The following is an 11,775-nucleotide window of genomic DNA, read 5'->3' as shown; positions in this document are numbered from 1 at the left end:
GCACGTCCCCCCAATTAAAGGGCCGGAGACCAAATTTCTGAAAAGATTTTTATTGCTTAAAATAACTTACATCCGAGGCGGGGTCTGGCCGGGTACGAAAGGGGCTCTCGGGGGCATTAGCACCGTTGGGGACAAAGCGGGGGGCTCCAGACACCCCAGATTAGTGCACTACTGGCCTGGGGGACCCCGGGCCCAAAGGAAGGAGGTTCCTGACCCAGCTCATGGCTGGCCCCCCAAAGTGGGGGCTCTGAAGGCAGCTGGGGTGGACACATCCCCCTGCCGACAGGGGTGCAGGGAACTGGCCCTGGAGGCGGCTGCTTCGTATAAGGCACTGAGGGGCCCCTGGAGGCGGTGGGCAGTGGGGTGGGACCCCAGGGTTGCACAAGATGGGGATACAGGGAGATCCCTGCGATCCGGGGAGGTCGAGGGGACCCCAGGGTAGGGGGCAGCTGGGGGCTCTCTGGAGCGGGGACCCAGGCAGGAAACGGGATCACAAGTCGGTGACTTTGTTCTCCACCAGGGCGGCGATCTGCTGCAGCCGGCAGGCCAGCTGCATCTTCTGCCCCACGGCGTCCTCCTCTAGGGCCCCGACAATCTGCAAGGCAGAGCGCGGGGGTCACTGCCGCCCCACGGCCCTGCCCCACGGCCCCGCCCCACGGCCCTGCCCCACGGCCCCGCCCCACGGCCCTGCCCCTAGGGCCCTGCCCCACGGCCCTGCCCCTAGGGCCCTGCCCCACGGCCCCGCCCCACGGCCCTGCCCCACGGCCCCGCCCCCGGGCCCTGCCCCTGGGCCCTGCCCCACGGCCCCGCCCCGCCCCGGCCCGCCCCGGCCCTGCCCCACGGCCCCTCCTCTAGGGCCCCGACAATCTGCAAGGCAGAGCGCAGGGGTTACTGCCGCCCCACGGCCCTGCCCCACGGCCCTGCCCCACGGCCCTCACGGCCCCTCCTCTAGGGCCCCAACAATCTGCAAGGCAGAGCGCGGGGGTCACTGCCGCCCCACGGCCCCGCCCCACGGCCCTGCCCCACGGCCCCGCCCCACGGCCCCTGCCCCACGGCCCCGCCCCACGGCCCTGCCCCTAGGGCCCTGCCCCACGGCCCTGCCCCACGGCCCCTGCCCCACGGCCCTGCCCCACGCCCCTGCCCCACGGCCCCTGCCCCGCAGCCCCGCCCCACGGCGTCCTCCTCTAGGGCCCCGACAATCTGCAAGGCAGAGCGGGGGTCACTGCCGCCCCACGGCCCTGCCCCACAGCCCCGCCCCCGGCCCTGCCCCACGGCCCCGCCCCACGGCCCTGCCCCTAGGGCCCTGCCCCACGGCCCTGCCCCACGGCCCCTGCCCCACGGCCCTGCCCCACGGCCCCTGCCCCACGGCCCCTGCCCCACGGCCCCGCCCCACGGCGTCCTCCTCTAGGGCCCCGACAATCTGCAAGGCAGAGCGCGGGGGTCACTGCCCCACCCCTGCCCCACGGCCCCGCCCCACGGCCCCTGCCCCACGGCCCTGCCCCACGGCCCCGCCCCACGGCCCCTCCTCTAGGGCCCCGACAATCTGCAAGGCAGAGCGCGGGGGTCACTGCCGCCCCACGGCCCCGCCCCACGGCCCCGCCCCACGGCCCCTGCCCCACGGCCCCGCCCCACGGCCCCGCCCCACGGCCCCGCCCCTAGGGCCCTGCCCCACGGCCCCGCCCCCACGACCCCGCCCCCGGCCCTGCCCCACGGCCCCGCCCCTAGGGCCCCGCCCCACGGCCCCGCCCCACGGCCCCGCCCCTAGGGCCCTGCCCCACGGCCCCGCCCCACGGCCCCGCCCCACGGCTCCGCCCCACGGCCCTGCCCCTAGGGCCCTGCCCCACGGCCCCGCCCCACGGCTCCGCCCCACGGCCCCGCCCCACGGCCCTGCCCCACGGCCCCTCCTCTAGGGCCCCGACAATCTGCAAGGCAGAGCGCAGGGGGGTTACTGCCGCCCCACGGCCCTGCCCACGGCCCCCGCCCCACGGCCCCTGCCCCACGGCCCCTGCCCCACGGCCCCTGCCCCACGGCGTCCTCCTCTAGGGCCCCGACAATCTGCAAGGCAGAGCGCGGGGGTCACTGCCGCCCCACGGCCCTGCCCCACGGCCCTGCCCCACGGCCCCTGCCCCACGGCCCCGCCCCACGGCCCTGCCCCACGGCCCCTCCTCTAGGGCCCCGACAATCTGCAAGGCAGAGCGCGGGGGTCACTGCCGCCCCACGGCCCTGCCCCACAGCCCTGCCCCATGGCCCCACCCCACGGCCCCTCCTCTAGGGCCCCGACAATCTGCAAGGCAGAGCGCGGGGGTCACTGCCGCCCCACGGCCCCTGCCCCCGGCCCTGCCCCCACGGCCCCTGCCCCACGGCCCCGCCCCACGGCCCCTCCTCTAGGGCCCCGACAATCTGCAAGGCAGAGCGCGGGGGTCACTGCCGCCCCACGGCCCCGCCCCACGGCCCCGCCCCACGGCCCTGCCCCACGGCCCCTCCCCTAGGGCCCTGCCCCCACCTGGTCATAGTACTTGTTGATGTAGCCGTAGAGCTCCTGCAACGCTGCCAAACAGCTCAGGTCCGCGGGGTATTTCTGCGGGGAGAAGAGAAACGAACGGCCGGGACTGTGGGTTGGAAGTGAGGGGCCCTGGGGTCGGGGTCAGGGGGTCTGCAGTTAAAAACCAGGGGTCCTGGGGTCGGGAACCAGGGGCCCTGAAGGTCGGGAGCCGGGGGGCTGGAGGCAGGGGGGTCGGAGCCGGGGGGCTGAAAACGGGAGACTGGGGGCCTGGAGGCAGGGCCCCTGAGGGTCGGGAGCCGGGGGCTTGGAAGCAGGGGCCCGGAGGGTCGGGAGCTGGGGGGCTGGAGGCAGGGCCCCTGGGGGTCAGGAGCTGGGGGCTGGAGGCAGGGGCCCTGGGGAGGGCAGGGTCGGGGGCTGGGGCCGGGGCCCGGGAGCCGGGGGAGTGGAGGCAGGGGCCCCGGGGCCGGGGGTCGGGGAGGAGCCGGGGGCTGGAGGCAGGGGCCCGGAGGGTCGGGAGCTGGGGGGCTGGAGGCAGGGCCCCGGGGGTCAGAAGCTGGGGGCTGGAGGCAGGGGCCCTGGGGGGCAGGAGCCGGGGGCTTGGAAGCAGGGGCCCGGAGGGTCGGGAGCCGGGGGACTGGAGGCAGGGGCCCGGGGGGTCGGGGAGCCGGGGGTGGGGAGCCGGGGGTCCCGGGGGTCGGGGGGGCCGGGGGGCTGGAGGCAGGGGCCCGGAGGGTCGGGAGCTGGGGGGCTGGAGGCAGGGCCCCGGGGGTCAGAAGCTGGGGTCTGGAGGCAGGGGGCAGGAACCGGGGGGCGGGAGCCGGGTTCCTACCCCAGACAGCTGGGTCAGGGCGGAGTTCATCTCCTGGTAGGTGGCGGGGGGGGCCTGGCCGACCTCGGCGTAGAACCTGCAGGAGAGAGGCGGGTGAGCGCGGGCCACTGGCCCCACAAGCAGGGGGCCGGGAGGGGCCGGGGGCCGGGGGGCCGGGGGGGCCGGGGGCCTGCTGCCCCACTCACGTCTCCACCCGCTCCTTGTAGCGCGGGATCTCCCGGGCGTACAGCAGCTTGTTGACGGGCGAGTCCTGTGGGCAGAGGCGAGACGGGGGCTCAGGGCTGCCTCTTGGGTGCTGGGAACAGTGTGGGGGGGGCCGGAGGGCGGGGGGCGGAGGGGGGCCCTGCGGTGGGGGGGCCGGAGGGTGGGGGACAGAGGGGGCCCCCGTGGTGGGGGGCCGGAGGGGCGGGGGCGGGGGGGGGGGGGAGGCAGGGGGGCGCGGTGGGGGCCGGAGGGGGGACAGAGGGGGGGGGCAGGGGGCGGGGGGGGACAGAGGGGGGCGGGGGCTGGAGGGCGGGGGGGGGGGCCGGAGGGGGGGCGGGGGCGGGGACAGAGGGGGCCCCGCGGTGGGGGGCCGGAGGCGGGAGCAGGAGGGGGGCCAGCAGGACCGGGCGGGAGGGCAGAGGGGGCCCCGGCGGTGGGGGGCCGGAGGGCGGGGACAGAGGGGGCCCCGCGGCGGGGGGCCGGAGGGCGGGGACAGAGGGGGCCCCGTGGGTGGGGGGGGCGGGAGGGGGCCGGGGGGGGGGGACAGAGGGAGGCCCCGCGGTGGGGGCGGGAGGGCGGGGGGCAGGGGCCCCCGTGGGGGTGGGGGCAGAGGGGGGCCGGGGGGGGCGGGGGCAGAGGGGCCCCGTGGCGGGGGGGCGGGGGGGCCGGAGGGCGGGGGCAGAGGGGCCCCGCGGGGGGGGCAGAGGGGGGCCCCGTGGTGGGGGGCAGAGGGGGGGGGGCAGAGGGGCCCCGTGGCGGGGGGCAGAGGGGGGGGCCGGAGGGGCGGGGGCAGAGGGGGCCCCGCGGCGGGGGGGCAGGGGGCCCCGCGGCGGGGGGCGGAGGGGGGCCCCGTGGGGGGGGGGCAGAGGGGGCGGGGGGGGGCAGAGGGGGCCCCGCGGCGGGGGGGGCAGGGGGGCCCCGCGGGGGGGGCAGAGGGGGGTGGGGGGCAGGGGGGGCCCGGGGGCGGGGGCGAGGGGGGCCCCGCGGGGGGGCAGAGGGGGCCCCGCGGCGGGGGGCAGAGGGGGGCCCCGTGGGGGGGCAGAGGGGGGCCGGGGGGGGGGGGCAGAGGGGGCCCCGTGGCGGGGGGGCGGGGGGGGCCGGAGGGCGGGGGGCAGAGGGGGCCCCGCGGCGGGGGGCAGAGGGCGGGGGCAGAGGGGCTCTCACCCGCCCCACGCTGTGCTCGCCGGCGGTGCAGGCGTCGATCAGGGTCTGGCCGATGACGCCGAGCGCGGCCTCCACGTTGTCCGGCACCCGCACGTCGAAGAGCAGCTGGGGGTTGCGCACGATGGTCACCCAGAAGCGCAGCAGGAGGCTGGGGGCAGGGCCGGGGTCAGACGGGGGCAGGGCCCAGCCCCAGGGACCCCCAGGCCCCCACTGGACCGTCCTGCCCCCGCAACGGGGCCCGGCAAAGGCCGAGAGCGGGAGGGGGAGGGGCCTGCCCCCTGCCCACGGGCCAAACTCCATCTGGGGGGCACGTTCCCCAGCAGGAGCAAGAGGAGCCCCCGCGGGTCTGGGCCCCGCTGCAGCCCATGGGCCCCGGGGACAGGACTGAAGGCAGCAGATTGGCCCCCTCTGCTGCCCCCCCAGGAGCCGGGTGATCGGTGGGGGGGGTCTGATGCCTCAGCAAGTCTCCCTCCCTCCCACGTGTGGCTCTGGCCTGCCGGGCGAGGGGCTCAGTGTCCGTCACGAGGGGAGAGGGCGGGCGCTCTTGTTGCAGGGACCAGCACAGAAGTGGGGCCCTGGCTGCTAGCGGGAGGGGGGGGCAGGAGAGGAGAGACGCTGGTGGGAGGGGGGACGCTGGCAGGAGGGGGGGGCGGGAGGGGGATGCTGGCAGGGGGAGGACGCTGGAGGGAGGGAGAGGGGGACGCTGGCAGGAGAGGGGGGCTGGAGGAGGGGGATGCTGGCAGGGAGGGGGGGCTGGCGGGAGGGGGATGCTGCAGGAGAGGAGGAGAGACGCTGGTGGGAGGGGGGACGCTGGCAGGAGGGGGGCTGGCGGGAGGGGGGACGCTGGCAGGAGAGGGGGCTGGCGGGAGGGGGATGTTGGCAGGAGAGGGGGACGCTGGCGGGAGGGGGATGCTGGCAGGAGAGGAGAGACGCTGGTGGGAGGGGGGACGCTGGCAGGAGGGGGCTGGTGGGGAGGGGGCTGGCAGGAGAGGGGGGGCTGGGGGAGGGGGATGTTGGCGGGAGGGGGGACGCTGGCGGGAGGGGAACGCTGGCGGGAGAGGGGGCTGGTGGGAGGGGGACGCTGGTGGGAGGGGGGGGCTGGCGGGAGGAGGGCAGGAGAGACGCTGGTGGGAGGGGGGATGTTGGCGGGAGGGGGGACGCTGGCGGGAGGGAGGATGCTGGCGGGAGGGAGGATGCTGGTGGGGAGGGGGGGGGCGCTGGTGGGAGGGGGCTGGCCGGGAGGGGGACGCTGGCGGGAGGGGGCTGGGCGGGAGGGAGGATGCTGGCAGGAGAGGAGGGCGCTGGTGGGAGGGGACGCTGGTGGGAGGGGGGACGCTGGTGGGAGGGGGATGTTGGCGGGAGGGGGGACGCTGGCGGGAGGGAGGATGCTGGCGGGAGGGAGGATGCTGGCGGGAGAGGAGAGACGCTGGTGGGAGGGGGACACTGGCGGGAGAGGAGAGACGCTGGTGGGAGGGGGGACGCTGGTGGGAGGGGGACGCTGGTGGGAGGGGGGATGTTGGCGGGAGGGGGGACGCTGGCGGGAGGGGCTGGCGGGAGGGGAGGCTGGCGGGAGGGGGGACGCTGGCAGGAGGGGGATGTTGGCAGGAGGGGGATGGCGGGAGGGGGGTGGGCAGGGGGCTGGTGGGAGAGGGGGGCTGGTGGGAGGGGGATGTTGGCGGGAGGGGCTGAGGGAGGAGGAGAATGCTGGCGGGAGGGGGATGTTGGCAGGAGGGGATGCTGGCGGGAGGGGGGCTGGCGGGAGGGGGATGCTGGCGGGGGGACTGGCGGGGGGGCTGGCGGGAGGGGGGCGCTGGTGGGAGAGGGGGGCTGGCAGGAGAGGAGAGAGGCTGGCGGGAGGGGGGACGCTGGCGGGAGGGGGATGCTGGCGGGGGGATGCTGGCGGGGGGGGGCTGGCCATTTCTGGGGGTTCCCCAGGGAGGCTGCAGCCCAGGGGGCCGGTGTCGTGCCAGCCTGCCCCAGGCGGTGGGGAGAAGCGCAGGCTGGCCGGGAGCTGCAATGAGCGGGGGGGGGGCGGGAGGGGCTGGCCGGGGGGAGCGGGGCTGGATGGGGGGAGAGGGGCTGGCTGGGGGGGGAGTGGGGCTGGCTGGGGGAGAGGGGGGCTGGCTGGGGGAGCTGGCCGAGGGGGGAGCAGGGCTGGCTGGGGGGACAGTGGGAGGGAACTGGCCAAGGGTGGGAGCGGGAGGGAACTGGCCGAGGGGGGGGGGCTGGCTGGGGGGGAGGGGCTGGCCAAGGGGAGCGGGAGGGGCAGCCGGGGAGAGGGGCTGGCTGGGGGGAGAGGGGCTGGCCAAGGGGGGAGCGGGAGGGAACTGGCCGAGGGGGGAGCGGGGCTGGCCGGGGGGGGAGGGGCTGGCCGGGGAGCGGGTGGAACTGGCCGAGGGGGGAGCGGGGCTGGCCGGGGGGGAGAGGGGGGCTGGCCGGGGGGAGGGGGAACTGGCCGGGGGGGGGCTGGCTGGGGGGGGAGAGGCTGGCCGGGGGGCGGGAGGGGCTGGCCGGGGGGGAGAGGGGCTGGCTGGGGGGAGGGGGCTGGCCAGGGGGGGCGGGAGGGAACTGGCCGAGGGGGAGGGGCTGGCTGGGGGGAGGAGAGGGAACTGGCCAAGGGGGGAGAGGGGCTGGCTGGGGGGAGCGGGGCTGCCGGGGGGGGGAGGGGACTGGCCGAGGGGGAGCGGGCTGGCAGGGGTGGGAGCGGGAGGGAACTGGCCGAGGGGGGAGAGGGGCTGGCTGGGGGAGGAGGGGGCTGGCCAAGGGGGAGCGGGAGGGAACTGGCCGAGGGGGAGCGGGGCTGGCCGGGGGGGAGCGGGAGGGAACTGGCCGGGGGGGAGCGGGGCTGGCCCGGGGGGGAGGAGGGCTGGCCAAGGGGGGAGAGGGGCTGGCCGAGGGGAGCGGGAGGGGTGGGAGGGGGAGGGAGCTGGCTGGGGGGAGAGGGGCTGGCCAAGGGGGGAGAGGGGCTGGCCGGGGGGAGCGGGGGGAGACTGGCCGAGGGGGGGGGGGCAGGGGTGGGAGCGGGAGGCTGGCCGAGGGGGAGAGGGGCTGGCTGGGGGGGAGAGGGCAGGGGAGGCAGGAGGGGGAACTGGCCGGGGGGAGCGGGCTGGCAGGGGTGGGAGCGGGAGGGCTGGCCGGGGGAGAGGGGGCTGGCTGGGGGGAGAGGGGCTGGCCAGGGGGGAGCGGGAGGGAACTGGCCGAGGGGGGAGCGGGCTGGCAGGGGTGGGAGCGGGAGGGAACTGGCCGAGGGGGGAGAGGGGAGCTGGGGGGAGAGGGGCTGGCCAGGGGGGAGCGGGCTGGCAGGGTGGGAGCGGGAGGGAACTGGCCAAGGGGGGAGCGGGCTGGCAGGGGTGGGAGCGGGAGGGAACTGGCCGAGGGGGGGAGAGGGGCTGGCTGGGGGGAGAGGGGCTGGCCAAGGGGGAGCGGGAGGGAACTGGCCGAGGGGGAGCGGGCTGGCAGGGGTGGGAGCGGGAGGGAACTGGCCGAGGGGGGAGAGGGGAGCTGGCCGAGGGGGGAGCGGGAGGGAACTGGCCGAGGGGGAGAGGGGCTGGCTGGGGGGAGAGGGGCTGGCCAAGGGGGAGCGGGAGGGAACTGGCCGAGGGGGAGCGGGCTGGCAGGGGTGGGAGCAGGAGGGAACTGGCCGCGGGGGGAGAGGAGCTGGCCGAGGGGGAGCGGGAGGGAACTGGCTGAGGGGGGCAGGGCTGGCCCCCCCACGGCGCAGCTGCGCACTGCCTGGCTGGTGGCCACGCCCACGCCGTGTGACTCCGCCCTCACACTGGCCTCGCTGGGAGCCCCGCGCGTCGGTCGTTTCCCGGACAGAAAGCTCAAAAACTGACCTGCCGGGTTGAGAACCGGAGTCCTGGCAACCGAAGCGGCACCCGCAGGGCCGGGACTAGGACCCCCCACCTGGGGGGGGCTGCGGGACAGGCCAGGGGAGGGGCTGCTGGGGCGAGGGGGGGCTGCCAGGGGCTGTGCGGGGGCTGTGGGGGGCTGCGGGACAGGCCAGGGGAGGGGCTGCTGGGGCGAGGGGGGCTGCCAGGGGCTGTGGGGGGCTGCGGGACAGGCCAGGGGAGGGGCTGCTGGGGCGAGGGGGGCTGCCAGGGGCTGTGGGGGGCTGCGGGACAGGCCAGGGGAGGGGCTGCTGGGGCGAGGGGGGGGCTGCCAGGGGCTGTGGGGGGCTGTGGGACAGGCCAGGGGAAGGGCTGCTGGGGCGAGGGGGGCTGCCAGGGGCTGTGGGGGGCTGTGGGACAGGCCAGGGGAGGGGCTGCTGGGGCGAGGGGGGGCTGCCAGGGGCTGTGGGGGGCTGCGGGACAGGCCAGGGGAGGGGCTGCTGGGGCGAGGGGGGGCTGGGGGCTGTGGGGGGGCTGCGGGACAGGCCAGGGGAGGGGCTGCTGGGGCGAGGGGGCTGCCAGGGGCTGTGGGGGGCTGCGGGACAGGCCGGGGGGGGCTGCCGGGGGCGAGGGGGGCTGCCAGGGGCTGTGGGGGGCTGCGGGACAGGCCAGGGGAGGCCGACATGGGGCAAAGAGAGGTCTGGGGGCAGACTCGGGGGCTGGGCTGGGGGGGCCAGGCCCAGGCCTGAGAGATCCTGGGCGGGGTTCAAAGCCCCCCCCAGTGACGCTGGCTGGGAGGCGCCAGCAGAGAGGCCCCCGGGAAGGGGCTGTGCCGTAGGGGGGTCTCCTCTGTGACCCGGGGTCCCCACCGACCCCCCCCCATGGACTGGCCCAGACCCCTGCAGGTAACGGGGATTCCCAGGGGAGACACGGGGGGAAATGGCACCAGGGGGGCAGGGCCTGGGGGCTGCTCTTGGGGGAGCGCGAAGGGAGCAGACCAAGTCCAGACGGGGGCTCGGGGGCCTGGGAGCCCCCCCAGAGGACTAAGGCTCCGCCCTGGCCCCTGGTGTCTCAGAGAAGCAGGAGAACCCCCCTACGGCCTGGCTGTGGCCGGGGGCAGGGTCGGGGGTCGCCCTGGGGCCCCGAGAAGGGGCCGGGGGGGCCGGGGAGATCCGCACGGGGAGGGGCGGGGGCTCTGAGCCGTGGGGCCGGGGGAGATCCGCGCGGGGAGGGGCGGGGGCTCTGAGCCGTGGGGCCGGGGAGATCCGCACGGGGAGGGGCGGGGGCTCTGAGCCGTGGGGCCGGGGGAGATCCGCGCGGGGAGGGGCGGGGGCTCTGAGCCGTGGGGCCGGGGAGATCCGCGCGGGGAGGGGCGGGGGCTCTGAGCCGTGGGGCCGGGGAGATCCGCGCGGGGAGGGGCGGGGGCTCTGAGCCGTGGGGCCGGGGGAGATCCGCGCGGGGAGGGGCGGGGGCTCTGGGCCGTGGGGCCGGGGAGATCCGCGCGGGGAGGGGCGGGGGCTCTGAGCCGTGGGGCCGGGGGAGATCCGCGCGGGGAGGGGCGGGGGCTCTGTGCCGTGGGGCCGGGGGAGATCCGCGCGGGGAGGGGCGGGGGCTCTGTGCCGTGGGGCCGGGGAGATCCGCATGGGGAGGGGCGGGGGCTCTGAGCCGTGGGGCCGGGGAGATCCGCGCGGGGAGGGGCGGGGGCTCTGAGCCGTGGGGCCGGGGGAGATCCGCGCGGGGAGGGGCGGGGGCTCTGAGCCGTGGGGCCGGGGAGATCCGCGCGGGGAGGGGCGGGGGCTCTGAGCCGTGGGGCCGGGGGAGATCCGCGCGGGGAGGGGCGGGGGCTCTGAGCCGTGGGGCCGGGGAGATCTGCGCGGGGAGGGGCGGAGGCTCTGAGCCGTGGGGCCGGGGGAGATCCGCGCGGGGAGGGGCGGGGGCTCTGAGCCGTGGGGCCGGGGAGATCCGCGCGGGGAGGGGCGGGGGCTCTGAGCCGTGGGGCCGGGGAGATCCGCATGGGGAGGGGCGGGGGCTCTGAGCCGTGGGGCCGGGGGAGATCCGCATGGGGAGGGGCGGGGGCTCTGAGCCGTGGGGCCGGGGAGATCCGCGCGGGGAGGGGCGGGGGCTCTGAGCCGTGGGGCTGGGGGAGATCCGCGCGGGGAGGGGCGGGGGCTCTGAGCCGTGGGGCCGGGGGAGATCCGCGCGGGGAGGGGCGGGGGCTCTGAGCCGTGGGGCCGGGGGAGATCCGCGCGGGGAGGGGCGGGGGCTCTGAGCCGTGGGGCCGGGGAGATCTGCGCGGGGAGGGGCGGGGGCTCTGAGCCGTGGGGCCGGGGGAGATCCGCGCGGGGAGGGGTGGGGGCTCTGAGCCGTGGGGCCGGGGGAGATCCGCGCGGGGAGGGGCGGGGGCTCTGAGCCGTGGGGCCGGGGGAGATCCGCGCGGGGAGGGGCGGGGGCTCTGAGCCGTGGGGCCGGGGAGATCCGCGCGGGGAGGGGCGGGGGCTCTGAGCCGTGGGGCCGGGGGAGATCCGCATGGGGAGGGGCGGGGGCTCTGAGCCGTGGGGCCGGGGAGATCCGCGCGGGGAGGGGCGGGGGCTCTGAGCCGTGGGGCCGGGGGAGATCCGCGCGGGGAGGGGCGGGGGCTCTGAGCCGTGGGGCCGGGGGAGATCCGCATGGGGAGGGGCGGGGGCTCTGAGCCGTGGGGCCGGGGAGATCCGTGCGGGGAGGGGCGGGGGCTCTGAGCCGTGGGGCCGGGGGAGATCCGGGCGGGGGCTCTGAGCCGTGGGGCCGGGGGAGATCCGCATGGGGAGGGGCGGGGGCTCTGAGCCGTGGGGCCGGGGAGATCCGGGGGCTCTGAGCCGTGGGGCTGGGCCGTGAGCGACTCGCCCCGAATGGCACCGCTGCCCCCCACCTGTTGCTCTTCCAGAGGTGCAGGGTCGCGGGGTCGCTGACCCCCAGCCTGGCAGCCAGCTCGTCCAGCAGGTCGAAGAGGAACTTGACACACACGGGCACCGGGCGCCCCACGCTCAGCACGGCCCCCAGGGCGTCCTCCACGAACTTCTGCAGCGTCCCCTGCGGGCGACCGGGGCTCTCAGGGGGCGCCCCACAGGGCGGGGGGGTCGATGTGTGGGACCAGGGGGTCTCACCTTCACGGAGAGCAGGCGGGGGGTCGATCGGGGAGCCAGGGGGGTCGATCTGGGGGACGGGGGGGTCTCACCTTCACGGGGGGGTCTCACCTTCATGGAGAGCAG

At 78.5% G+C, this 11,775-nt stretch overlaps 1 protein-coding gene across 1 annotated transcript in view; it reads right to left on the bottom strand.

Moving 5' to 3' along the window:
* Window positions 1-34: 34 nt before the first annotated feature.
* PLXNB3 (plexin B3) overlaps window positions 35-11,775 on the bottom strand; it is a 64,602-nt gene continuing 52,861 nt past the window's right edge. Inside the window, 6 exon segments of the mRNA XM_089770242.1 lie at window positions 35-595; window positions 2,504-2,578; window positions 3,333-3,408; window positions 3,518-3,582; window positions 4,701-4,848; window positions 11,436-11,596. Of these exon segments, the coding sequence (XP_089626368.1) occupies window positions 491-595; window positions 2,504-2,578; window positions 3,333-3,408; window positions 3,518-3,582; window positions 4,701-4,848; window positions 11,436-11,596 (630 nt within the window). The 3' untranslated portion in view covers window positions 35-490.

This window comes from Pelodiscus sinensis, chromosome 18 (genome assembly GCF_052426305.1).
Source record: "Pelodiscus sinensis isolate ZL-2025 chromosome 18, ASM5242630v1, whole genome shotgun sequence".
In the NCBI taxonomy this organism is placed as follows: domain Eukaryota; kingdom Metazoa; phylum Chordata; order Testudines; family Trionychidae; genus Pelodiscus; species Pelodiscus sinensis.
Note: the sequence above shows the minus strand (reverse complement) of the source record. Positions and strands in the feature narration are given on the sequence as shown.